Source organism: Arvicola amphibius, chromosome 2 (assembly GCF_903992535.2).
Source record: "Arvicola amphibius chromosome 2, mArvAmp1.2, whole genome shotgun sequence".
In the NCBI taxonomy this organism is placed as follows: domain Eukaryota; kingdom Metazoa; phylum Chordata; class Mammalia; order Rodentia; family Cricetidae; genus Arvicola; species Arvicola amphibius.
In genome coordinates, this window is record NC_052048.2 from 132,402,131 (window position 1) to 132,429,451 (window position 27,321).

General features: G+C 53.1%; 2 protein-coding genes across 2 annotated transcripts in view; one reads left to right on the forward strand and one right to left on the reverse strand.

The window, feature by feature from the left end:
• Positions 1-11,086, forward strand: part of Hadha (hydroxyacyl-CoA dehydrogenase trifunctional multienzyme complex subunit alpha) — a 34,184-nt gene extending 23,098 nt beyond the window's left edge. The window contains exons 11-20 of the mRNA XM_038318189.1: positions 417-526; positions 1,755-1,889; positions 2,826-2,997; positions 6,735-6,821; positions 7,529-7,669; positions 8,036-8,104; positions 8,859-9,054; positions 9,616-9,730; positions 10,339-10,484; positions 10,571-11,086. Coding sequence (XP_038174117.1) covers positions 417-526; positions 1,755-1,889; positions 2,826-2,997; positions 6,735-6,821; positions 7,529-7,669; positions 8,036-8,104; positions 8,859-9,054; positions 9,616-9,730; positions 10,339-10,484; positions 10,571-10,716 — 1,317 coding nt within the window. The 3' untranslated portion in view covers positions 10,717-11,086. The remainder of the gene's footprint in view (positions 1-416; positions 527-1,754; positions 1,890-2,825; positions 2,998-6,734; positions 6,822-7,528; positions 7,670-8,035; positions 8,105-8,858; positions 9,055-9,615; positions 9,731-10,338; positions 10,485-10,570) is intronic.
• A 2,292-nt stretch (positions 11,087-13,378) lies between these two features.
• Garem2 (GRB2 associated regulator of MAPK1 subtype 2) lies at positions 13,379-26,317 on the reverse strand. The gene is made up of 6 exons (XM_038320729.1): positions 26,206-26,317; positions 23,200-23,340; positions 17,709-17,839; positions 16,077-17,138; positions 15,175-15,344; positions 13,379-14,399 (listed from the first exon to the last, which is right to left on the reverse strand). The coding sequence occupies exons 1-6, from the start codon at positions 26,315-26,317 to the stop codon at positions 13,379-13,381; spliced, it is 2,637 nt and encodes an 878-aa protein (XP_038176657.1).
• Positions 26,318-27,321: the final 1,004 nt, after the last annotated feature.

Here is a 27,321-nt window from a genome sequence, read left to right on the forward strand (position 1 = left end):
GTTCAAGGTTCAGCCTGTTCTACAAAGCAAGTTCCAGGGACAGCCAGAGCTACACCACAGAGTACCCTGTCTCAAAAAAAAAAAGATAGATAGATAGACAGACAGACAGATAGATTGATGGATGATTGATAGATAGATAGATAGATAGATAGATAGATAGATAGATAGATAGATAGATAGATTGATAGATGGTAAGCAGATAAGCAGACCTCCTTCAAAGAGAGAAGTGCTCCAGAGGGGGATAGACAGTAAAGAGAACACTAGTAGCAGGGGAGCTGAAGCTGCACCCGGGTTCACTGAGATGCCTGTGGAACTAAGGCATGGGGTGTTGCCTCTGCTCTGCAGAGAATGAACCGAAGGCATCCCCATCACTAGACCCTGAAGTTCCACCTTTCTTTCTTCCCCTTACCTTTCAGAAATTCGGAGAGCTTGCGCTGACCAAAGAATCGAAGGCTCTAATGGGACTTTATAATGGCCAGGTCCTGTGCAAGAAGAATAAATTTGGAGCACCACAGAAGAATGTTCAGTAAGATTCCCTGCCTAGAAAGCCTGTGCATTTGCTTTGCACCAAGTGTGTAGGTGTCTGAGCATCCACAGAACTAGATTGTCTTCAGCGTCTTCTGCCCTGCACACAGTAGAGCTTTTATTTCTGCCCTGCACGCAGGAGACCCTTTATTCCAAGTATATTCTTGTTTTCAGATGCTCTGAGTTCTCTAGGTCCTTCTACCAGCTTTATGGAGCTTTCTTTCTTTTTTTTAATTTTATGTTCATTAGTGTTTTGTCTGCATTTGTGTCTGTGTGAGGGTGTCAGATCCCCATGGAGCTAGAGTTATAGACAGTCTTGAGCTGCCTTGTGAGTACTAGGAATTGAACCTGGGTCTTCTGGAAGAGCAGCCAGTGCTCTTAACCACTGAGCCATCTCTCCAGCCCCTATAGAACTCTCATATTTCATAATGGTTTTCTAGTGGTTCGGTGTGGGTCTTACTTTCCAGACCAAAGGTCCACTGCTAGAGCTGTAACTCAGCTCGGTTAGTAAATACTAATGGGGCATACAGGAGTCCCGAGTTCAGTTCCCAGTACCACATAAACCAGGTGTGGTGATGTGCGACTATTATCCCTGAGGATCAGAAGTTCAAGGTCATCCTCTTCGGGAAGAGTTCAAGGCCAACCTAGGCTACTAAGACCCTCTCTCAAAACAAACAAAAAAGCAAAAACCTAAAACCACTAGCAAGGAGCCTGAAGTATTGTGGCTTCAGGGCCATAGATTTTGGGAGAAGGGAGAATGACAAAAAAGTTAACATCACTAGGAAGTCACTGACAGATTAGTCTGCACACAGACCTCTGCAAGGTTAGACCTGCACAGCACAGCTGAAAGGTGGTGGAGTTCTACCTTCACAGAAAGACCAGTTCTTTACACTCAGTGAGTTTTACGTTTGTCTTTAAAAATCAAAAATTAAGCCAGGTGGTGGCGGTGCACGCCTTTAATCCCAGCACGTGGGAGGCAGAGGCGGGAGGCTCTTTGTGAGTCTGAGGCTAGCCTGGTCTACAAGAGCTAGTCCCAGGAGAAGCTCCAAAGCTACAGAGAAACCCTGTCTCAAAAAACAAAAACAAAAAATCAGAAATTTTCTGTAGATAGAAATCATCCAAAGCTCTTAGACTTGTGCCCGGTGTGGCTGGGTGACAGCATGGCTAGTGTTCCCCAGCTACTAGAACGGCTGAGATGCTCACCAGAATCATTGATCGTCTCCTTCCAGGCATCTAGCCATCCTCGGTGCAGGGCTGATGGGAGCTGGCATCGCCCAGGTCTCTGTGGATAAGGGACTGAAAACTCTGCTTAAAGATACCACAGTGACGGGGCTGGGCCGGGGACAGCAGCAGGTGTTCAAAGGGTAAGTCTGCTGCTTCTACCAGGAGGGAAACTGTCTGGGGCAGGGCGGTCGGCTTAATGTTTTGTTTTTCATCACAGATTCCTTTTTCCTGAACATGAGCCCCATGCTCTATCATTTTACCAAAGTTTCCTTTGTTGTTTAGAAATACTAATTATTCTTGCAACTCTTTTTCTTATAAATATGATAGGCCTTTCAGTGTTGTAGATATTTTAAATGTCATTCACTTATCCTTCGGTGTTGCCCGTGGAGTGGATCCAGAGCCTGCACAGCTCTTCTGGGAGGGCTGAGGGAAGTGTGAGTGAGTGTGCGCTGACTACAGCAGGCGAAGGCAGGACTGGCACGAGGCTCTTTAGCCCTCTTTCCTGACCAGAGAAACGTCCGGAGCCCTGGCCTGGTGAGCCTGTGAGAGGCCGAGGCCTGCTGTCTGCAGGCAATACAGCCATCTACAGAAAATCCAAGTAACAGTTAAACAAGTGTTTTAAAATAACAAAGGGTGGCTGTCCTTCACCCTGTGCAGTCCCTTCTCATGTACATGCCACCAGTTTTGCTGAGAGGAAGTGGTGTCAGCTCAGCCAAACTGAGGTTGCTTCAGCCCAGTGTTCCGCACAAGATGATAGATGAGCTGGCTGCATTAGACCATCCTGCTTGGGACTTTTTGCCGAGTGAGGGCATTTGTGTTTCCTAAGAAGATTGTGCAGCTTGAACATTGACTGCATAGAGAGATTTGATGGTAGAAAGACTATGTGCCTGGGGTCCAACTTGACTTCAAATGGTAATAACCTCCCTCCTTAATAACCATTTAACCCCAGTATCTCTGAGCAATTCAACCTCCTCAAAATGGGAATAATGATGTAACTTCAGAGTTCCTGAACCCACATAGCAACTGTGTGGCCTCCAGTCTCCTGTTCTTCCACTCTAAGAATGTGTTCTTTTTAGATTGAATGACAAAGTGAAGAAGAAAGCCCTAACATCATTCGAAAGGGACTTCATCTTCAGCAACTTGATTGGGCAGCTCGATTACAAGGGTTTTGAGAAGGCCGACATGGTGATCGAGGCTGTTTTTGAGGACCTCGCTGTTAAGCACAAAGTGTTGAAGGAAGTAGAAGGCGTAAGTAAGGGCTCCTCACGCTTGACTCCCGGAGGACACTGAGGTGGGGCCGTATTGGGAGGGGACACACCATAGCCCCGTGTGGAGTCAAAGGGTAGCTTGCAGGAACTGTTTCTCTCCTCTACCACGTGATCCCAGGGGTCAAAATGAGGCTGTCCAGCTTGAGGCAGGTGCTTTGCCTTTACCCACTGAGTGGTCTTGCCGGCCCCAAGTGTAAGTTTTTATGTGAGTGCACACACACAGTGTACATGAGAAAGCTCAGGTCAAAATCCTGAGGGAAGAAAATGAAGTACTCTGTTCTCCTAAGCACAGGGCTTGTTAGCTTTATTCAGGTAGGAGAGAGGAAGGTTCCAATGGGGACTAAGGACACTTTCTCCAGACAGTTTTGGATGCTCTTCTGTGGTGGTGCTCCTTTGGTCCTGCCCCTGAGTGTCCTAATTAGCTCAATCTTTTTTTTTTTAACTTTTAAATTATTCTTTGTGTCTTTCACTTCATGCATCTTGATCCCATTTATTTTCCCATCCCTTTGCATCTGCCTTCTGCCCTTGCAACCTCCCCCACCCCAAAAAGAATAAAATAAAATTTAGGAGAAAAAGAAAGGGGCAGGGAGGAAAAAGCAGTCTTGTCTTGGAAGCTGTAGTGAACACAGTGAGTCACACAGTAAACCTTTTTATCCAGATATCATTACTTGTAAGCGTTCATTGCAAAGAGGCACTGGTCCGGTCCGAGGCCTCTGGTTTCTGCTACAGTGTTGAGGCTGGACCCTCACTGGGACTCCTCCCTGTGTCATGGAGGTCCTGCAGCTTTGTGTCTGCATGGCCGGCCCCTCCGTGTGCTCCAGCAGGTCAGAGATAGGGTGGATGTTGGGGACCGGCCCCTTTGTGTGCTCCAGCAGGTCAGAGATAGGGTGGATGTTGGGGTGAGCCAACACATGACTGGTTTCTGGGAAGTTGCAGGGTTAGTCAGCCCACCAGGTCTCCGTCTTCACCACCAGGGTGAGCTCTCCAGCACTGCCCTGCAAGTTCACCCCTTGCAGCAATGAGCAAGGGATGGGGTCAGTCTTCTGCTCTTAATCTCAGGGTCGACTCTCCCACACCTACACCATCAGGCCCAGCTCTACTGTGCTACCCTGGTGAGAGGCAGGGACAGCTCTCCCACTCTTAAGATGTCAAGGCCAGCTCTCTCATCTGCCACAGGCGGCAAGGTGGAGGGTGTCTAATAGCCTGTTCTTAAGATGGGATGACATGCCTGGTGGTGGCACAGGCCTTTAATCCCAGCACTGGGGAGGCAGAGGCAGGTGGATCTCTGTGAGTTCGAAGCCAGCCTGGTCTACAAGAGCTAGTTCTAGGACAGGATCTAAAGCTACAGAGAAACCCTGTCTCAAAAAACAAAAAAACAAAACAGAAAAGAAAGGATGATGTGAACAAGGTGTGTATTTGATGTGGGTGGTAGAAAGAAAAGTCTAGGAAAGGAGAAATGGCTGTAATCCAAGCATAAGAAAGACCACAGCTAGACTAGCCTAGGAAGTGAACTGTACTGAATTGGCAGTGCTGGTGGCCGTGGCTGTGAACTGTGGCTCACAGTCATCCGTAATGGGATCCAGTGCCCTCTTCTGGTGTGCAGGTGTACATGCAGATAGTACTCATCCATGCATAAATAAATCTTAAAAAAAGAAAGTCCAAAACTTGGGGTGGAAGACCTCTAGCTCAGCATCATGCCCATCCTTGCACCTGGCCTTTTGCTGGTTTTAAGAAAATTTCAAAGCTGAGTCTACTGGTGGTTCAAGTAGTCTCTTACCCGCCATAGAACTAAGCTGGTTCCTGACATTCTTCTCGAGACAGTTTCTAGATGCTTCCCTGTCCTGCTGTCTCCATCATTACTGTACACATTGTCAAAGAACATCTCTAGAACAACTCGTTTTCATACTTCTGCAGTGTGACCAGGTTCTGTAGAGACAGTGCCCTAAACACCATTTCAGGGCTGGTGTCACTGGGGGAAGTGCGGTCAGTCGGTCAGCTGTGGGAGTGCAGTAGTCAGCTGTGGACTGCAGTAGTCAGCTGTGAGAGTGCAGTCATTTGAAAACCTGGTTGGGTGCCCAGTGTCTACCCCATGGCCTCCCTTCTCCCATGGCTGGAACTTCTCTACAATAAGGTTCTCCAAGAGCCAAAGTGGTTTCTGCAGAACTGCAGTGAGGCCTGAGTTCAGTAGCCATGCTTCTGTTGTTAAGAATCACAGCCAGCCCTCATTCTGAGCATGGGAAATAGACTCCCTCTGTATGGGAAGAAAGGCGTGCATGACCAAGGAGCAACGAGTTTGTTGCCAGCCATCTCTGGAGATAATGATTTGCTCTTCCGAGAGTAGAAGATAGATATAGATATAGATATAGATATATAGATATTCCCCAGGCTGGCCCTGAACTCACTATGTAACCAAGGATGGCTTTGAATTTCAGATCCCCCACCTCTGCTTCCCAAGTGCTAGGATTATGGGCCTACAACACTGTGCCCAATTTATGTGGTTCTGGGGACCCAATCCAGGCCCTTCATGCATACTAGGCGAGCACTCTACCTACGGGCTACATCTCTAGCCCCAAGAGGACTTTTCTCTCAGCTAAGTGACTGTGTTGACTCTCACAGGCATGCCACACTGCCAACTTAAATTCCACTCTGCTTGGTTAAAATCATAGACTCAGCCTGATCATGGTGTCACACACCCTTAATCCTGGCACTTGGGAGGCAGAGGCAGGCAGATTCCCTGTGAGTTTGAGGCCCAAGCTACAAACAAACAAAAGAACAAAAAGATGCAGGGTCTTCCCCACAAGCCTTGTTCTGTCCATCTAACGCCTGTACAATTCTTGGAGGGTTTTTGGTTTTCTTCTGATTTACCTTAATGATTCACCTTTATTTCTGTCATAATATCTTGTACTCAACTTTTGGGTGTGTTAAATGTATCTTCAACCTTCAGTCTAGTGTTTGCATTCTGTCTATGCCAGATTTGTGCAAAAAAACATTTTTCCTGAGTAAGGGTTTCTCCATGTAGCTCTGGCTGTCCTGGAACTCACTCTGTAGACCAGGCTGGCCTCAAACTCACAGAGATCTATCTATCTGCTTCTTCCTCCTGAGTGCTATGATTAAAGGTGTGACCTCACCTTTTTTTTTTTCAGATTTGTGCAAATTTAACAGAGATGCCTTTCATATTTTGCATCCAAGTGTCAGAAAACTTGAATAAGTTGAGTTGGTAGACATGATGCTGAACATTCTGTGTCAGGGACAGTGCAGAGACAGCTCAGTGTAGCTAACGGTCGATGATGGTATTGTGTGCTGAGGAGTAACTCCAGTGTACGCCGCTCTTCACTGACACTGTTAGAGTGAAGTGCTGCACACTTTCTGGCTCATTAAAGGTGAGCAGGGCTAGGGAGTATTGTAGCCTTCCAGACTAGCACATCCAGATAACAAGAGGGGTTGGCACCCATGCCCCGCCTTAGTGAAACTTAATTCAAGTCATCGTGTTTACCAAGTGCTGAGATGTAGTCTCTAGGGCAGGATAGGCCATCACTAGAGGGCAGCTCAGTTAAGAAGAGAACCAGGTCCACATAAGAGGTGTCTGGCTGAGTCTCTCTATGTTGTAAGCAAGTACAGATGAGGGAGTAGACCGGGCTCGGGTGTCTCTCAGCTGTGCTGTGGACTGCCATCTCTAGGCCTGCCTGGCAGATGCTTAAACGCCTTTCCCTCTTGCAGGTGACTCCAGAGCACTGTATCTTTGCCAGCAACACATCTGCTCTGCCAATCAATCAGATTGCTTCTGTCAGCAAAAGACCTGAGAAGGTAATGTGGACAGAAAGCCCTCAGGTGTCTGACTGCTTCGGAATTGTGGTTGGGACTTCAGACTACAAGCAGGGAAAGGACCAGTATAGATTGTGGGATGGATGGGGGCGGTTCCCAAAAACTGAACGTCATGCTCCACAGGTATAGGAATTGATGGATTACTACAGCTGAGTACACTTGGTGGCTGCTGTACGTCCCCCATGGTAGCTGTTTTTCAAGTTTAAACTATTAAACTTCCTTTAACTTAGAATTAGGTGTTAAAGGATAAGCCCTAAACCAAAAAGCAGTCTGCAGTGTAGCTATAGTGAAGTGTGATAACTGCTTAGGCGGGGAAGGCGAAATTCCTCACTTCTTGGGAAGTGGCTTCAACTGATCAGCCAGAGAGACAAGAAATACAAAAAAAAAAACAAAACAAACTCTCTAAACAGCTAGCATTGCTAATACTAGGTTTGTCTCCAAACCACACAAGCCTGTCTCTTCCTCCTCACACAGTGTGGATGAGTGAACGACGGCCAGCTTTCCCAGCACACAGCAGGGTCAGGTGATGTGATGGACGTGATAGAGACGGGCTGGGGGTGGCAGAGGCTCAGGGAAAGAGCAGCTGATGAGACCGCAGACCTTTCTCTCCAGTGTCTCCCTAGCTAGCCAGGCACAGTTGGGTTCTCCCGTCTACACTGGTAATCTGTTGGTTGTGGCTCCCTCACCAGGTGATTGGCATGCACTACTTCTCTCCCGTGGACAAGATGCAGCTTCTGGAAATCATCACGACCGACAAAACCTCCAAGGACACCACAGCCTCTGCCGTGGCAATGGGTCTCAAGCAGGGCAAAGTCATCATTGTGGTGAAGGTGAGGCCCAGAAGCAGCAGCAGATTTCCTGAGCCCCCTAACTGTTCTGGGGGAAGCGCAGCCTCTAGAACCCTGACCGCTGCTGGGCTGTCTCTGGAATGGACAGGAGTGTTGACTGTTCGGCCAAGGCGGGGTAGGTGTATCTAGGTAGTGGATCTAGGCTCCGACAGGTCCTCATCAGTGATTCCAGACCTCAAAGGTTACATACAACCCAGACTGTTCAGGACAGCTTCCTCTACAGCTTAACACTGAGCATTCTGGGGAGAGTTGAAGTCAGCTGAAACTGGGAGAGGGAGACTGGGTGTGGACATGGGTATTTGAAGCAGAGCAGGACCGTCTGTGAGCTCTCTTCCTCTCCCTGGGCAGGATGGACCAGGCTTCTATACCACCAGGTGTCTTGCTCCCATGATGTCTGAAGTCATGCGAATCCTTCAGGTGGGTATTGTTCTGTGGAATGTTTGAGACCTCGTCAGATCTTTCACTCTGTTCTCCAAGCTGAAAATGTTCAGATAAGGGATAGGCTCGCCCAGAATGTACCACTGCTTTTCCCCGGAGGCCCTTTTGTGCCCTCCTCCCCACACTGGAACAGGAAATCTCAGGGCTGAGACTGCCCAATAGGCAGAATGTTAACACTACTCTCTTAGCTCCCTGACCACTGCAGGAGCCAGAGGCCGCTCAGAATGCTCAGACACACTGTGTCTGTATCCCTGGGGTGAGGACCTTCATTCCGGAGCCCGCTTGGACTGACTACCACTGTATCCACAGATGCGTGCGCGCGCGCGCACACACACACACACACACCCACCCTTCCGTAGACATCCAGATCATTTCATGGCAAGGAGGATCCTCTTCACTGGGCACGTCCCTAGCCTTGGAACGCCAGCATTCTCAGTCCTGGAGTCCTGGTAGCTATGGCATCTCCTTAGTCCCAAGATTCAGAATCACGAGCAAGAACTGAGTAACATGAGTAACCTGGTCATCTCAGCTGTCTTAAAGTGTGTGGGAAAGCGTCAGGGTTTCCTCTTGTGCCTTCGGGGTGAAGCACTGGTTCTGGATCTGGCCAGGTGATGTCTAAGAAAGAAGTAGGTTTCGCACGAGGCTGTGTCCATGGGTTATTACAGGCAGCCCTTCTATGGGGGGGATGATTGGGTAGCTGTGCTCTGAGGCCCCTGCTTTACTTCCTGTTCAGGAAGGAGTTGACCCTAAAAAGCTGGACACCTTGACCACAGGCTTTGGCTTTCCTGTGGGTGCTGCCACCCTGGCAGACGAAGTAGGTGTGGACGTAGCCCAGCATGTAGCAGAAGACCTAGGCAAAGCCTTTGGGGAGCGGTTCGGAGGTGGCAACGTAGAACTGCTGAAGCAGATGGTCTCCAAGGGCTTCTTGGGTGAGTAGCCACATGAGACACGAGTAACATTGTTAGTTACCGAGTTCTGAGCGGCTGTGTAAGCAGAGAGCCGGGAGGAGAGTTTCCTAAACACAGGGCCCTGGACATAGGAAATGCCTTGGGCTGGGTGTGTAGATTCGGGGAAAAGACAGAGTGAGGCTTACAGGGCTCTGCTATGTATGCCAGATAGATCAGCATATTCCTCCTGCCAAGATCTGACACTATTGGAGCAAGTTCTGTATCCAGGCTTGACCTTGTGCCCTGGCCATGTGTAGGGAACTCAGCCTTCCCATTCAGAACATACCATTAAGGCTGCAGTAAATCACCTCCTGTTTGGACACTAAAGTCCAGGGGTGGAAGGTAGACTCGCTCGTTCAGATTCAGGTGTCCATGCCCCAGGCACTTCCCTCTTCTCTGCCAGTCATCAGGACTACACGGCTCAGTTGGCTGGACGCAGGCGCTGAGGGGTGCAGCAGAGTGCTAGAAGCTCCCAGCACACAGTGGACATGAGTTCTCAGCTAGGGGGAAGGACAACAACTAGCAGTCTCTTTCTTCTCTCAGGTCGCAAATCTGGGAAGGGCTTCTACATCTATCAGGAGGGGTCAAAGAATAAGAGCCTGAACTCGGAAATGGACGGCATCCTGGCTAGCCTGAGGCTGGCTGCCAAGCCCGAGGTGTAAGTCGGCTGGAGTGATTGTTTTTACAGAAACGATGTTTCTCTGGTAGCTCACAACTCCGGGGCCCCTTTTATGTTCTCTTTATGACCCAAAGCTGGCAAAACGCTACAGCTAAACTCCCTGCATTTGCCCGCAGCTTAGGTGTCCAGGTGAGAACTGGCCAAGCCTAGGGCAAGCCTTGCCTGTGTTTGTGTTGGTTTCTTGATACAGGGTTTCTCTGTGTAGCATTGACTGTCCTGAAACTCTGTCTCTAGTCCATGCTGGCCTCGGACTCAGAGATCTGCTTTGCCTATGAAGATGGAAGATGAATTGTGTACCCCCCCCCCACACCCTTGCTCTTTGTTAGTTTTGGGAACACACTGCTATTGCTGATCTGTCAGGTAATGGTGATTGAAACTTCTGTGCCAGGCCATTTTGGGTGCTCATTTTCACATCAGTTAGGGAAAGTCTCACCCCTTTTTCCAAGAGAAAGGCTGCGTCATCTTTCAGGATGGTGTGGTTCATCCTGGCCACTGGACTCCCTAAGGCTCCCCCGAACCCCACATCTGCACTCCAGCTCCTCCCGTTCTTTCCCTAGATAAACGTTCCTTCCTGCTCCTTTCCTCAGCTTCTCTGACGAAGACATCCAATACCGTGTGATATTGAGGTTCGTGAATGAGGCAGTCCTGTGCCTACAGGAAGGGATCCTGGCCACACCTGCAGAGGGAGACATCGGAGCAGTGTTTGGGCTTGGCTTCCCCCCTTGTCTTGGAGGTCAGTGTGAAGGCTGGGAGCCTGACTGACTTCCTTTATCTTTGCGCTTGTTATGTCCCTTTTGCTAATGTCCTGTCTCTGCTCAGGGCCCTTCCGCTTTGTGGATCTGTACGGTGCGCAGAAGGTAGTGGACCGGCTCCGGAAGTATGAGTCTGCCTACGGAATACAGTTTACCCCATGCCAGCTGCTCCTCGACCATGCAAACACCCCCAGCAAGAAGTTCTACCAGTGAGCAGGCCCTCCCATCCTGCCCAGTCCATGCACTAACCCAGACCTGGCAGTGCGCTTTGCACCGGTCTGGCTAGATTTTCAGGAGAAAGACCAGGCCTTGGGTCTGCTCCTCCCTCAGTGCCTTCAGCCCTGACCAGCTCTTCCTCCTGGTGAAGTCTGACTGTGAATTAAGCCTTTGTACTTCATGTTGGAGGGTGAGCCCCACTGTGCTCCTTTCGCCAGCCTGCCTGAGGCCCAGAGCAGCAGCTACAAGCAACCCAGAACATCTGTTGCCTGTGCCCCCAGGAGGCCAGTGGGACTGGCAGTGGGGAAGGCATTTCTGCACCCAGCCAAACACAGGGTGACAATAAAATCCAGACTGTTGGCCTCTGCCTGCCTGCTCTGTTTTCTTGTCTGCCCGTCTGTTTAAGCACCCCCTTCAGTAATAAAGCCCTGTGCTGTGGAGCAGGAATGTGTTGGGAGATGTTGAGGCAGCTGCTTGAGAGGGGGATTGTGATGCCAGTAAACGGACTTTCTGTGCCCATGTCTTGAAGCTTGGCTGCCTAAGTGCCTTGGCTGGGCTGTCTATGGCCCAGTTGTAGCCCTGGTCAGTGAGAGCACTGGGAACAGTAGGGGCATGGTGTACCAGGATGCGAAAGATACGTCTTCCCCCTAAATTCATTTCCTCACTATGCATTGTATGCAGTTTTTTTCTTGGCATGCTCATCCCTAGCTTCTCAGGATGTTTGTGGGAGAGTTACACAGAAGATAATGTTTGCCTGGTGCCGTCCACTGCTAGGAAGCCCTACTCCAGAGCTGAGTCATCTCAGTAGATCTGCGGATGGCCAGAAAGTACAGAACTGGTTCTCTGCACAAAGGCCAAGACCAGGTGTCTGCTGTGGGACTCAGGGAGCTGGCAGTGCTGCAGTTACACCAGGACCCTTGGCGGCACTGAGCTCTGATTTCTGGGTCTTCCCTCAGCAGGAAGGTATAAATTCTAATAAAAATTACTTAAGACTCAAGGTGGCACACACATTTAATCCCAGAGGCAGAGGCCGGCGGATCTCTGTGAATTCAAGGCCAGCCTGGTCTACAAAGTGAGTTCCAGGACAGCCAAGGCTACACAGAGAAACCCTGTCTTGAAAAACAGGCGTGGGGGAGGGGGGGGGGAATGGGGATGGCTCAGCAGTTAAGAACCAGAGGACCAGGGTTCAATTTCCAACACCTACATGGCAGCTCACACTAGTCTGTAACTCCAAAATTTGACACCCTCACACAGACATACATGCAGGCAATACACCAATACACATAAAATTAAAAAAAAAAGGTTACTAGCGGGTCAAGATATTGTGGAAGGGTGTGGTTTTACAGACTGGGGTGAGGACTACTGCCCTGTGTGTCTCGGGTTTAAGAGCAGGCTACACACCATTGCAAAGCCCTCCCCTGCTCAGAGACACATATATGGTGTCCTTGGTCTTCATAGCCCTCCACCAAAACAATATCAGCCAACACCCAGGGCCCCACACTTTCCACTGTCTGTGATCTAGCCTTTATTCCCTACCCCTTCGGCAGTCATCGATAGTGCGAAGACACACAGCGCAGCATCAGTGTTCCCATCAGACAGGCACGGGTGTGGGCAGGGCTTAACTATTCGTAAAGAAACTCAAGAAATAAATAGGTAGGTCAGGGAAGGCAGATGAGAAAACTGCCACCTCTGCCCACCCCCACCAGAGGGCATGAGGGGTGTGGTTCTTATTAGAGGAATGGGGCGCGGGGGAGGGGGGGAGGTGTCCATTAGCCCAGTCTCTAGCTGTCATATGGATCACCATACTTGAGACTGAAGGGCCCAGGGATCTTCTCTGAGCTGGTAGCTTCCTGAGCCACCTGCCTCCCTTTCCCAGTCACACTGTCCTGTACCAGTGAGACGCCAAAGGGGGCCCCAAGTGTCCATCAGAGTGAAATGCTAACAGTGAGGAGTATCTGACCACTGTGTTTCTAGAACTGAAGAGCAGCTGGCCTGCATCCAGCCACTCCCCAGGCACTGTCCTCAGACTGCCCCATGGAAAACCAGCCAGTAGCTGTGATGACATCAAAGCAAAGACCAAAGCAGGGACTCTAGTGCTGGGCATAGGCCTGTAGCTGGTTCATCAGTGCCAAGGGCCAGGTGCCTAATCATGGGAGCAGACAGAAAGAGGGCACCTCAGAGACACACCCCTAACTCTGGAGCAGTCACAGGCCAAAGCCCGCAGAGTGTGAAGGAGAGGGCACTTTGGGGAAACTGTACTTGAGTTCTGAACCATCTTCCCCTGCTCTCTAACCTGAACATAAAGGGCTGAGCAGTGCGTGGTGTCTGAAAGGCTACAGCGGAGCTCAGGAAGGCATTCTGCCACCTGTTGCCATACATGCCACCTTTACCCTGCTGTGGGAATGGCAGCAAAAGCCCCACTGGGGCAGGTGTAGAGCAGCGTCCCCCGTACCCCCCAAGTATTCTTCACAAACAAGACTTGCTCCTGCAAGGTCTGGCTGCAGAGGCCCACAGGTCCCAGTGTGTCTCCCCTGGAACACTCAGAACCCACAGAGCAGCCCCAGTCTTGGCCCAGATCTTCCTGCAGGAGGCCCTGCCCCTGGGGGTCCCAGGGCCTCCACTCCCAGCATTCTGGCTGTGCAGCCGCTGGCCTGACAGTTCAGATCTTGGGTCTCCAGCCCTTAATGAACTGCATGATCTTCTTGACCTGCAGCTTGGTGAGATGGAAGTCGTCAGCCAAGATGTCTTCACTGAGCTGCACGAAGATGCTTCCATCAATGCGTTCTCGGGCAAAGAAGCTAACCACGTCCTCGGAGAGCCCAATGAAGCGCAGGCTGCGAGAGACCTCTTCCAGGGAGAGGGCAGACAAGTCCGCTGGTGGCTGCCAGGGGGGCGCATCCCGCACTCCAGTGCCTGTGGCTCCCTCCCGGGGACTGCCAGGAGGCCCTTCCAGGCCCCCTTGAGTGAGAAAGAGTAGGGTCCCTCCTGTCTCGGGCCCCTGCAAGGCAGCTGGTGACAATGAGGCAGGGACCTGCCTCAGCACCAAACCTTCAGGCTCAAAGGCCTTAGGAGGACCAAGTGGTGAAAGGCAAGGTCCAGACCCAGGTGTCCCCACAGCTCTGGGCTCCTGACAGCGCAGCAGCTCCAGCTCTGGAGAACTAGCCTGCCCCAGCTCAAACGGGTCCAAGGGTTCCAGTGCTGGCTCCTGCCACTCAGAGGAGGACAGGGAGGAGGACAGGGCAGCTGAGTAACCTTGGCCCTGAGGGCCTGGGCCCCGGGAATGTGTGGGGCTGGAGGTAGCCAGGGCACCCGAGGTGGATGTGGACCCAGAGGAGGAGGCCACTGGAGCACCTGAAGGGTGGGCAGGCCCAGAAAAGGGGTTGAGCGCACCAAATGGAGCAAAACGCTTCTGGGGGTGGGAGGGCTTGAACGGAGGTGGGCAACCATGGTAGTTCTTAACCACTGGGGTGTCAGCCCCTAAGAGGGAGCTGGTCCGACCACTCGGAGGCTCTGCTAGGGCTCTTGAGGCCTGGCTGGGCTGAGTGGTGGTGGAAGGCATGGGTCCTGGGGGTGGACGGCTAGAGGATTCGCTGGCTTTGCAGTCTCCCCAGGTGCAAGGGTAACAATAGAGGGAGTAGGCATCCGGTGACGGGGAACCACTGCCACTGCGGGATCCTGCCCTATAAGTGGAGAGAGACACATGCGGGTGTACACATAGGGCGGGGTGGAGGATGATGGTGGTGACAGTCACAGGACCCCATAGCCCTCAGCAGGAGACTTCTACTCTCACCAAAGCTAGTCAGCCTGCTAATCCCAAAGCCTCAGCCCCTCCTGCATCCCCCAAAGTCCCCAAGTCGTATCAGAACATGCAAGATAAATTAAACTGAGAAAGTAAAAATTGGAAAATAGTGATCTCAAGACTGAAGATAGGCTCAGTGGTTAAGAGTACTTGCTCTTGCTAAAGACCCTGGTTTGGGCCGGAGAATGGCTCAGCAATTAAGAGCACTGGCTGCTCTTCCATAGGACCAGGGTTCAATTCCCAGCACCCACATGGCAGCTCACAACTGTCTCTAACTCCAGTTCCAGTGGATCCGACTCCTCAAACACCAATGCATATAAAATTTTTTTTTTTAAAAGCAGGTTCAATTCCCAACACCCACATGGTGGCTCTAACCATCCATAACTCCAATTCCAGGGGATCTGAATTCCTCTTCTGATCTCCATATATATATGCATATATATACAAAACATAAAATCAATAAATCTAAAGAAAGAAAGAAATGAAGGAAGAAAGAGAGAGAGAGAGAGAGAAAGAAAGAAAGAAAGAAAGAAAGAAAGAAAGAAAGAAAGAAAAGACGGTGCTTTCCTGCAGCAGAATCCCAGTGTAGGGAATGACCACCATTCCCACTCCAAGCATCTGAGCAAAGCCAGGGACCAAGGCAGTGAGTGACTCACCCATCCTGCAGGCCTGAGGAATAATAGGAGAGGCTGGAGCTGGGTGAGTGGACAGGCTGCAGCTTGGGAAAGCGAGGTGGCACTGGGGGGCTGCCTGTGAGCCTGTTGCAGCTGCTGCCGCCCCGAGGAGGTACAGGAGGGGCATGAAGCAGCCGGCACTCTTCCTTTACCTGCAGAAGGTGACTGTGTCACTAGGCAGCTGGCCCTCCTTATCTCACTTCCCAAGCAGGTGAGCCTGGGTCTGGGCCTGACATCTTACCCCACCCAGCAGGGAGACTGCCCTGGCTAGATAACCTAGCTATCCATCCACCTGACCCATCTCCAGCCCATTTTGTCCCTCACACTCGCTCCACAACAGTCCCCTATTCCACCTTAAATTCACTGTGAATGTTAGCAGATGGGGGGAGGGGCAGATAGCGATATGGGGGGAGGTATATGTCAAGAGCGACAAAAGGGAGGGACAGGATCTGCCATCTAGATCCCATCCTTCCAAATTAAGTTCCCCAAAGACTGTGTTAACAGGTTTGACTTATGAGGTAAATATTCTAAAGACAAATAAATGGGACTTGTTAAAAATCTTCTTCAGTGCAGAACATTTCAGAGCCTATAATGTGGTTCTAACTCCCAAGAAGTCGAGGGGTTGCTGGAAATCCCTCGCCATTTCCTACTTACTGTGCCTCAGAACTTTACCTTCACGAAGGACTTTGTGGGTAACCCTGTTTCCAGTTCACCCTCAAGTCTCCATGCCTTGCGTGCACGCGTGCGTGCTGTGATCTTGCCCCCTCTCCCTTTCCCCTTTGGCTATGGCCCATCCTATCACATCCCAGGTGCCCGGGTGTCACCAACTTTGTGGCCTTCTAAAACCAGCCCAAGTTCCCTCGAGGACAGCAGAGCTGACTCACCGCCTCGGATTTGGGGGGGACAGGAGGCGGCGGTGCCTCGGACTCATGACGTGGGGACCCCACGGTCCCGAAGGAGATGAGGTCCGGCCCTGGCAGCGGCCGGACACGGGCATCGACGAGGTTCTCGGAGGCCTGGTGCACCCACAGCTCTTCGTACGGGATCTCGGCGCACGCGGCCGTGGTTTCCGTCGCACCCGCCCAATCCGGGCTCACGTACTCCTGGTCGCCGTCGCCGAGCGCGGGCAGGGCTGGCCCGAGCCGACCCGGTGGTCCGGGCGCGCGGACGAGTCCAGGAGCGCGCGGTGCAGGCAGGCAGAGGCGCGCGCGGCGCGGGCTGGCGCAGTCGTCGGCGAGCTCTGCGGGCGCCTCGCGCACGGCTGTGGAATACTCGTCCGGATCGAAGCGCTCGCGACAGTAAGAGGCACTGTCGCGCACCAGGCGCTCGACACGCGGGTCCCCGGCCAGCAGGCCCTGCGGCAGGGCGAAGCGCGGCGTGTCGGTGAGCAGCAGGAAATGCAGCGGCGCCGGACCCTCGCGGCGCAGCGCCAGCCCCAGCACCACCGTCTTGGAGATGATGCTGACCAGCTTGTAGCAGTGACCCTCCCGCACCGGGTGTAAGTCGTAGGGGTTACGTGGCGGCCGGCTGGGGACCAGCACGTTCACTGGCAGCCGCACGCGCTCGATGATGGCGCGCACCGTGTGCTCTCCCTCCTGCATCTGCAGCTCTAACGGACTGCGCGTGCTGAAGCGGCCCTGGCACTGGAAGGGCAGGCTCAGGCTTTCGTTGGTACGGTGGTTCATGCAGATGAGACAGGGCATCTTGCCTTTGACGGGCCTCGCGGCCCCGCCGCCACCCCCAGCGCCCCCCACGCTCCCGGGGCCACCCATTCCGGCCAAGGCCCCAGCGCGGCCCAGCTTGCGCAGGAGCGTGGTGAACCGCGAGCGCTCCTTGGTGGTCTTGGCGCACAGAATCTCTGCCTGGCCCATGAGAGTGAGCTCGTCCCCCGCATGCAGTGTGAAGTTGTACACCTCGCTGTCCTCGCTGAACTCGCCTGACACCACCTGGGGAATCCCAGAGACAAGGTGAGGTCCGAACCAGAGTCCCAAAGGAAAGTCACACATCGCTGAGCTCCAAGCTCCGCCGAGTCTCCAGTCCTTTCCTTTTCAGCTGTCGCTGGCATAAGAGCAAGAGCACTGGACTCGGACTGGAGAGAAGCTGTGCGACTTTAACGTTTTCCTTATGTCCTTAGTTACCTCTGAGTATAGATGTGTACTTTGAAAGTGATCAATCATGGCAGATTTTATTAAGCCATCTTGACCATATGGGATGATAACAATACCTCACCCACCCAAGACTACTGTAAAGAGAAAAGAACTGATGGAAAAGAAGACCACCCTGAATGTTCTCATCGGTCGTGACCCCTCCACACACCATTCCTGTTTCACCACCTTTCCTGGGAAGCCCTTCAGCCCACTGAATCAGACTGCTTTTCTGACATAGTGCACGGAAGCCTCTCGCTCTCCTTCTCTCCCTCCCTCCCTCCCTCCCTCCCTCCTTCCCTCCCTCCCTCCCTCCCTCCCTCCCTCAACCTGGGGGAGCTTGGGAAGATCCTACCCTGTGCCAGGACTGACCTTGACGCTGAAGGTAATGGCCTCCATCACAAAGATTCGGTCAGGAAAAACACTGGCCACCTCCTCCACGCTGCTGAAGTACCTCACTGGCTCCCGGACATCCCGAGCCTGCTCCAGGAGTTTGAACTTGCCTGCACAGGGGAGGGACACGGGCTGCTGGGGAAGTCCAGGTCTGCATCCTAGGACCACCCAGGTCCCTGACTAATTGCTGTCCTAAACTCATAGTCCCTATGGGAATTCAGGTGGGCAGAAGGCAGGTATACTGAAATCCTGTATCAAGTGTCCATCTTGCCTCACCAGCCACACCCATCGTCATGCCTACCGACGTGAGCTTAAAGACAGGCTGAGAACAGCTCTGGCTTCACACCAGGTGGAGAGCCCGGACTAGGTGAGGGACTCACAGAGAGGATGATGGAGAAAGGACAGAAGGACAGTTTCCCTAGCACACCCACGGCTGTGTCAGTCACTACCACAGCCCCTCCAGAATGGAACAGTCTGAAGAAATGCTGGCACCATAGGTGACACGGTGAGTACCCAGGGATGACAGAGGAGACAAGTCCTGAGGCACACTTGTGAGAAAAGAGCTCCAAAAGAGAGACCTTCAGGGACCGACAAGCTGCGCCTTTCAAATGAAAGGGACCTTCCAATGCGGACCTTTAATTCTGTGAGAAGTGAGGGGTGGGTGACCTGGCCCGGCAGGTCAGGTGCCTGCTGTGCAGAGTTCAGATCCCCAGCACCCACATGGAAAGCTAGGTGGGCATGGCCGAAGGTCTGTAATCCCAGCTCGAAGAAGATGGAGAGAGGAAGCCCTCAGACCAAGATGGCAAGCCAGACCAGCCGAAGAGAGGAAGTGCAGGTTGAGGAAGAGATGCTGCCTCAATATATAAAGTGCAGAGCAACCAAAGAAGATACCTGATGTCAATCTTGGGCCTCTGCACAAGTGTGCATGCACACACATGTGCCCACACATTCTGATATACAGACTTGTGCGAATATCACATACACGTGCATGTACACACACAAAATAAAACCAGGGAAGAAAATGAATGGGGCCCCCTGGAGGAGTTTGAGCAAGGAAATACAGCAATCCAAGATGAACTCTGAGCCAGGCAGTGGTGGTGCATGCCTTTAATCCCAGCACTTGGGAGGCAGAGGGAGGTGGATCTCTGTGAGTTCGAGGCCAGCCTGGTCTACAAGAGCTAGTTGCAGGACAGGCTCCAAAGCTACAGAGAAACCCTGTCTCAAAAAACAAAGAAACAAACAAGATGAACTCCGGCAAGACTGGAACAAGCAATCCAGTAACAAACCCTAGAGGAGAACCAGGGAACAGCACACAATGAGAGAACCCAGGGGTTACGCAGGAGGCAGACTCCTCAGGCCCCGGGTAACACGAGGGGGGACGTGAAGAAGGAAAGGACTGAGGACCATAAACATTGTCCACTGGTCACTGTGGGGATGGCCAACTGTTCCACGCTGGCAACAAAGAGGAAGATGGTGGAGGCAGATCCTGTGAGACCAACTAAGGAGCCTCAGGTCGTGCTCCACAGTGCAGTGCTACTTGTATGTGTGGGGACACCACATAGAGCAACAGCCTGAAGCACCAGTGCAGCTGTGTGGGGCAGGTGTGTTAGGGAAGTGGGAAAGAGAGCCTTAACCCTTTGGGGACCCATGACCCAGAAAAATGCCCACACACAGTGAAGACGGCTCCCGCCCCTCCCAAAGTCCAACCAGAGGTGGATTGAGACTAAGCGACCCCGATGCCTGAAGAGCCTCCTGCCAAGGGCAGGGCCTGAATCACCAACATCTAGCACCAAGGAGTAAGAAAGAGAAGGGAGGATGGGGTGGTGCCCTGGAGCAAGCAGGAGTGAGGGTTGTGGTCCAGCCTCAACCTCCCAGACACCAGAGGGAAGAGATGCCACAGCCCAATTCTTCGGGGGGGGGAGGGATAAAATGAGGAGGGGCCAGCGTCAAGGAGCTGGAGCCCTAAGCCTGGCCTGCTAACTGGCCACAGTCTCCTCCCTCTCCACACCCCTACATGAACCCCCATACTTCAACCACAAGCAGCCAGGCATGGAGAAATGCCTGCTGCCCCTTGTGGCAAGATTTGGAGCCCAGTCTGGGTTGGATTATGGGAGGATGTGGCAGGAAGATCGATGTAACCATGGTATCCAGCACCGCCACCCCCCAGCCTCGCAGCCGGGTCATTTCTGCGGGGAGGAAGCAAGGGAGGCCTCCCGGGAGTCATGCTTTGGCCTCTAAAAACCTTCTCAGTCCTACAGCTTCCTCTCCTGCCTCCCACAATGGTGTCAGTGGCAAGCAGAGTCTGCAGGATCTGGGGACTGTCACACTCCGCAGTCTCGAAACACATCTGCACTATGCTGATTATCCTTTCCAGTCAGAAGCACCCTCCCGCTACAGCGAGCATTTGAGCACTTGGTAAAGAACAGCCAGCGGTAGTGACTCGACTGCTCCTGCCTAGGTTCAGTACTGCGGATGGTAGGTGGGACGACCGATCAGGCTTCAGAGTTGGATGTGGCTGCCTCTCGGCTGTGCCACCAATTGCCATGGAAATCATTTACTATCTTGACTTTGGTCTCTTGTATGTAAAATGGATGCATATTATGTGGCTCACATTGGAGTTGAGAGGTGGGGCTCACCTGGCTAGGGCTCCGCAGAGTCCAAGGCCAAGGCTCTGGAAATAGCTTTGAGGAAGGTGTCTGAACCCTCGGACAGCACCCGGATGTCTCTAGACACCAAGTCACCCTGACTCCCGGCACCCTGGAGACAGAGGGCAGCCAGAGTGTCAGCGCCCCCAGTCCCACCCCTCCCCCGCTGGCTGCGCCTGGCCACAGCCGGCCTGGACAGTGCCATTATTAATTCATTGAGAGGGCTCAGCGTGGAGCCTGCACTCTGAGCCTCTTTGGAGGCCCAGCCCCCTCTTTTCGCTCCCATGAAGTGAGTGAGGCGCCCAGCGGAAGAGGCCCTGCAGGCCAGCTGTCACCCCACTGTCCTGTCCCCACCTCTCATGCTCACTAAGGAGGCATCAAAATGGATGGGTGAACGGATGGGGGCTTCCCGCCCTCCCTCTGTTCACGGTTTGCTGGGAGCTCTGTGACTTGGTTTCTCAGGATTTTAAAGATACAACCGAAATGGTTCCAATGTCTGTAAAGGCTTTCCCAAACTGCTGGCTTGCTTTTTTAGCCCAAGAAGGTAGGGATCTCAACAGGAGTCAATCAACGCCAGATTCTCAGCGAGGGGAATTTCTAGCTTGAGCACCAAAAGCCTACAGCCAAGACAGACCCCCAAGTCAGTCAGACCATCAAGGCAGCTTCCTCCCTGGGGTGTTGCGAGTAGAAGCCAGCCCTGCGAGTGTGTGGTAAAGAGATCAAACCTGGGGCAAGGTTTAAGCCTTGTCCCGCTGACTCAAGGGAGGGCCAGGCCAGAAGGAGCAGTGGTAAGACCAAGGGCTGCAGTCCTGTTGGGGGCGGGGCAGAAGAGCCGTGCAGAGCTGCGCAGAGTTGGAGCCTCGCTCTCCAGCTGCTCCGAGGAGCGATGTGGTGAGAACCAAATGGTGCGGCCAGCGCACAACTCAAGATGCCCTGGACGTAGCTGCCCTGGGCTTGAGTGGAGACATTTCTGGAATGGCACTGGGCTGGTACTTTGGGGACAACAGCCCAGCGGTGCTGTTAAGATGCAACGAGCCCAGTGGTTGGGATACCTGGGTTCTGGCCTTGACTCCTCCGAGTAGCCCTGTGACCCACGGCAGGTCTGTTCCCTGCTGGGGCCCTTGGTTCCATTACCCGCAGAATCGAAGTGCTACCCTTTCTTTTGGCAGTACATCCTTTCTTCAAACAAAACCTTTAACCAAACACAAAGGGCCAGACCTGGTGGCATGGTGCAGGACTGTAACTCCCAACCACTCAGGAGACTGAGGCAGGAGGAGCACAAGTTCAAGACCTACGTGGATTACAGGGCAATTTATCAAGACCATGCCTCCAAATAAAAAGATAGCTGAGCTGAGTGGTGGCGCACGCCTTTAATCCCAAGCACTCGGGAGGCAGAGGCAGGCGGATCTTTGTTAGTTTGAGACCAGCCTGTTCTACAGAGCGATTTCTAGGACAGCACAGTTAGGGCTACACAGAGAAACCCCGTCTTGAAAAACAAAACAAACAAACACACAGAAAGACAGCGGAGATGGCTCGATGGTAAAGGTGCTTGCGGCCAAGCCTGAAGAAATGTGTCTGGCTCCTCGCTCCACGTGGTAGAAGACGAGAATCTGCGAGTTATTCTCTGACTTCCACATGTGCTGTCACGCACATGCGTGTGCACACACACACACACAATGAATGGATAAAAATCTAACAAAAATTAAAACAAAAAGGTAGACAAGGGCTGGGGCTGCACCTCAGTGGTAGAGCACTAGCGAGCATGCCTAGTATGCAGGAGGCCTTAGTTCTGACCCCCGTACTGCAAACAAATAAAAAACAAATAGAACACACATAAAAACAAATCCCCTAGAAATACACCACTTCAGCATTGTTGAAAGAGCCAATCCAGGAAGACCATATGTTTAACACAAAACTGGGGGAAAGAGTAGCCCCAGCTGAGAGGCAGCCACAAGTTGGCCCCAGCACACAGTACTGAGAGGACTCTAGCAGACATTCCCTTTGTTTGAGCTTGAAAACATTAGATGTGTGCTGGAGAGATGGCTCAGTGGTTAAGAGTACTGACTGCTCTTCCAGAGGAACCGGGTTCAATTCCCAGCACCCACATGGCAGCTCACAACTGTCTGAAGATCCAGTTGTAGGGGATCTGACACCTTCACACCAATGCATGTAAAATAAAGTTAAATAAACCATAAAAAATATTTTTTTTTAAAAGAAAACATTAAAGGCAGCTTAGGGCATAGTCTTGAAGCTCTCCAATTAAGGATAAAGTTTGATTTGTGTGCCTTAGAGATGTAGGTACATTTTGACAGCTGTAGTGGTGCACACCTCTGGTCCCCAGCACTTGAGAGGCAGAGGCAGACAGAGCTCTGTGATTTGGGGGTCAGTCTGATCTACAGAATGAGACCCTGTCTTTGAAGGGAAAAAGAAAAGAGATGTGTATATCTTTAATCATTACTTCAAAAAATATTTAAAAATAAAATGTGACCTAGCACAGTGGGTCATGCTTATCATCAGTACTCAGGAGGCTGAGGCAAGAGGCTTGACATGAGTTCAAAGTCAGCCTGAGCTATATGGTAAAACCTGTCTCCAAGATATAAAACAAGACTCCAAAGTCTGTAAACATGAGATCCATATCTTCCGAAACAGCGCTCCACAAACAGTATGGACACTCCTCAGCCCTAGCTCTAAGCACAACCCCCCTAGCAGCAGGTCCTAGCTCATCCAGGAAGCTCTGAGGAAGGGCGCCTCTGTTACACATTACCCCGCACCCTTGGTCCCAGTCTCTCCCGTCTCCCCACGCATCTGGCCCTAGCTGGGCACACCTGGGTACTGCAGGGGAATGTCAATCTTGGGCCCAATGACGTAGTGGCCCTCCTCCAGCGTGTGGGCTGTCACTGTCGTCCACTGGCGGCAGGAGTGGATCAGCAAGATGTCACGCTCACTGACACCCTCAGCGTACTCCCCTGGGAGAGAAAGGAAGAGATGGAAAGAAGAGAAGAGGGAAGATTAGGAGAGGAAAAAAGGAAAAGATTGGGTGCCCCCCCCCCCCCCCACACACACACTTTATCAGCAAATCCCTGCCTGGGGACTGCACCCGGTGATCCTTGTACTGGTCAGCAACCCTGGGGGGCAGTAATGGGCTGTCAGCTGTGGCCTCTGGGCTGTGAGTCCAGCCTGAGCCTCAAAGCTCTGACTCCCTATGGGGCCTCCGCAACTATAGCATTCACAGCCTCTCATTCATCATTCCGCTGGAGTGTCTGCTGTCCCAGCCCAAGCTGGGGCTAGGGACTCCCAGTGGAGGAGTCTGAGCCAGCCAGCTTCTGCCCTCCGGGCGTGTTCAGGCCTCAGGAGGCTGGAGGAAGCAAGTCTGAGGCAGGGAGCTGAGGGCATGTAGGGACATGGGGGAGGCGGACATAAGGCTGGGGTGGGGTATGAGAGACTTTGCAGGATCCTGCCTAGTCAGTGCCCAGGCTAGACAAGGAAAAGACAGAGAAGGGATCTGTCCCCTGTGGTTCCTGGCTATGAGTGCTCAGAAAGTCACTGTCAGCTCAGAATGGCAAAACTCACAAGAAGAGCCCACTCCTGGATCTTTCAGAGAAACACTGTCACAGAGTCTCATAGGCATGGGACCTCAAAGGACGGGGGAGTTAATCCTGAACACCCAGATCTCATCTTGGAAAGCAATTTCTTAAAGTCGGGATAGGATGTTCAGGGGATTTAGGAAGCAGAATTGGGGAGGAGGAAGAGAAAGAGGAGGAGGAGGAGGAGGAGGAGGAGGAGGAGGAGGAGGAGGAGGAGTAGGAGGAGGGAACCTAGGCTGAGGAAAGCGGCACTGGGGCAGAGGTGCTGGAGTAGGGAGGGGTCTGGGCCCAAGAGGCTCCATCCCCAGCAACCGTTTCCAGGGGAAGCAGGACTAGCAGCCCAGCTTCCAGGAGACTGATGGGGCGTATCCTGGATGCAGCTGGTGGACACAGTGGGGGTGGGGATGTCTCCTTCCCAGCCCCCTCACACACACACACACACACACACACACACACACACACACACACACACCAAATTTTCTACCAGCCAAACAAATGGGAAATGGTTTGCTCTGACAGAGGGGGTTTCATAAAGCATGTCCGTATGCTGTGTATGAATGGGTGAGGTATCCAGGGCCTTCAAGGGAGGATCTTCCATTCTGTGTGTGAGCATGTGTACGCCAGAGCATGCCAGGGGAGGTTTGTCTGTCTTCCTCCTCAGCTCTCTAGCTCCTGGAAGAGATGAAGGTCTGCTCTCTCCAACTCTTCCAGCTCTTTCTAGGCCCCACCCACTCTTCCGTAGGGACACAGGCAGAAGCCACACTGGTTTACATACCAAGAGCCAGGGGCCACCATCACCAGCAGTTCAAACGCTTGTCACCCGAACAGCAAAACTCAGTCTCAATATCGCACAGAGGGACACTTCCGGAATGTATGCCCACAAGGGGACCTTCAAGGACACACCATTTCAAATATACATTCATACTCAAATGGTGACTACAGTCATAACAACGCTGTCAGACAGCTAGGCCATCACACACCATTGCTCATTCATTCATTCAATGAATCAATGTCCACGATCTTTATCCGGTCCTCTCCCAAAAGCCAGGAGCCCAGTGGAAGACAGGAAACTGTTGGTTATAAAGGGACGCACAGGTGTGGCGAACAGCAGAGGAGGCCTAGCCTATACAGAAGGGCTCAGAAAAGAACTCAAAAAAAGAGGTGTCAAAGAGATGCGTGGGAAGTGAGCAGGAAGAACCTAGGGCCGAATTTCCTATTCACAAGCGGACGCGGCCCAGCTGCAGACAGAGTCTTGGGATCACACGCTGGGTGGTGAGCAAGGTCCAGCAAGAGTTGCCCTACCAGGTATTCCTGCCTGATGGACCCAGACACCGATGCCCCACAGAGCCTGCTTTAGCCTGCCTGGTACCCACTGTGCCCAGTTCTTGCTGTTGCCGGCCAGAGGAAGGACTGCCAGTCCAAGAAGACAGCACAGGAGTCCCATTAGCATTCAGGGAAGCGAGTGTGCCAACGCGGGCCAAACCCCTATTCTTCTCACACACAAAACCCCCCGGCCTGGCTGCCAGCCCCGGCTCCCGCCCCTCCCCCAGTCAAACAGCTCCCCTTTCCCCCAACTCTACAGTCCTCTCGCTCTGTGCAGCCTTCAGCTCTCTCAAATAAGGTCCCGGTCCCATCATCGGAATACCAGGAGACTGCTGAAGAAATATGACGAGGGCGGGAGCGGGGGTCCTGTGCTTGGGGGGGGGGCGCCTAAGGGGGCCCGCTCACTCAGGCCTCTCCTGAGGATAGCCTCCCTTCACCAGAGGACCTTAGGATGCCAAAGGACGGTTCAAGTCCCCCAAAAGGGACTAGCGGGTGATAGTAGGGAACAGACACATAGAGGTCCAAGGGATGCAGGAGGATGAAGGTAAAGGCTGGAAACAAAGGGATCAAGGGGGTGCGGCCGGGGCAGGGGCCGACAAGCTTTAAGAAAGCGGGGTGCACCGACGGATCAGCCCAGAGACTCAGCAGCGCTACTGGCTCCAGAGGGAACAGAAAACTTTCTCCCAGCCCTGCCTCCAGTTTCTAACCCTGTGCCCAGATGGGGCCAAAAAGCGCTCCCCGAGCTCGGGGGCTCCGGTTGTCCCGGGAGCTGCCCCAGAAGACAGGCGAGGCTCCCATTGCTGGGGACAGGGAGGGCAGGGACCGGGACCGGCATCTCGTAATCCCGCCAGCTCCATCCGTGAGAGGTCCCAACGGTCCGTCCACCCGCTCCCCAACAACGTCCCCTCCCTGAGCACCCCGTACCTGGCCCGAGGCAGGCGAGTGTGGGCAGGCGGCAGCGGCTGACGATGAGGTCGAGCGGGAAAGCGCCCATGCTCCAGCGCAGCCCGGCCAGCCCGGCCGCCAGCTTCTCCATGGCATGGGAGCTCTCCGGGAGCCGCCGTCCCGGGGCCCCGACGGCCAGTCCCGCGCCGCTCGGGCTCCGCGCCCGCCGCCACCACCCGCGCCTCAGCAGCGCTCCCCGCCTGGCAACCCCGGCCGTGCTGCGGGAGTCACGTGGCCGGCCTCCTCCCACGGCCCCGGCCCCCGCCCCCGCCCCCATCCCCGCCCCGCGCCCCGCCCGCCAGGCCCGCGCCCGGGAATGCCCAGGTGGTGGTCGGCGACCGGGCTCTTGGGGTGGAGGGTGAGTGGGGGGACAACAGGGTCGGTGGGGCTCTGGCACGGTATCCTAGGTGTCCCCTTGTGCCAGGACTTCGTGGAGTCCGGATCCATCCCTGCTGCGGTACCCAATCGGCTACTCCAAACTGGCGGCTGGCTGCCCCGCGGCGAGGATGTTTAGACTGGGGAAGAGCAGAGAGGGCAGGTGGCACTTGGGATCTAAGTTGACTCCGAATCCTTGTAAGAGCACTCTCCGAATCCGCCCCCGCCCCTCGTGCGCCCCCATCCACTTTATAGATGGGGAAACAGGTTCAGACACCTGAACGATTGGGGTCAGTAGCAGAACTAGTTTTTTCATCTACTCTTTCTTTTCTGCTTTCTTCATCAACCTTCATCCCGCTCCTGATGCAACTCAGGAGTTCCCTTAGGAAGAAGCCTTGCCCAGAGGCTGTTCTGGCCATGGCCTCGCACCCAGCCTGGGGCTCGCTTCGCCTCGGTGTGTCTGCGGCGCCCTCTGCAGGTGCAGGTGGGTCGTGGCTGAGTGCCCTCCAAGAAGAGGACCTTGCCTTGGTCCCTAGGCTGGTCCTTAAGAGGCTCCATGTACTCCGTGCACTCAAGAAATTTGCATGCGTGTATACACAAGTCCTTTTGTCTGATGCATCTGACATTTGACCTAACCTCAAAGGAAATGGCATCAGATACCACCTTTTTTTTTTTGTTTTGGTTTCTTTGAGACAAGGTGTTTTCTGTCTCTGTCTCTGT

What these genes read in the sequence shown, in the direction of transcription:
- Garem2 (XM_038320729.1), bottom strand. Translation starts at nt 26,317, where the DNA reads ATGGAGAAGCTGGCGGCCGGGCTGGCCGGGCTGCGCTGGAGCATGGGC. An exon ending in CATTCCCCTGCAGTACCCAG is followed by an intron (nt 17,840 to 23,199) that starts GTGTGCCCAGCT and finishes TCCCCTGTGCAG; the next exon opens with GCAAGTTCAAACTCCTGGAG. An exon ending in CCATTACCTTCAGCGTCAAG is followed by an intron (nt 17,139 to 17,708) that starts GTCAGTCCTGGC and finishes GGGATTCCCCAG; the next exon opens with GTGGTGTCAGGCGAGTTCAG.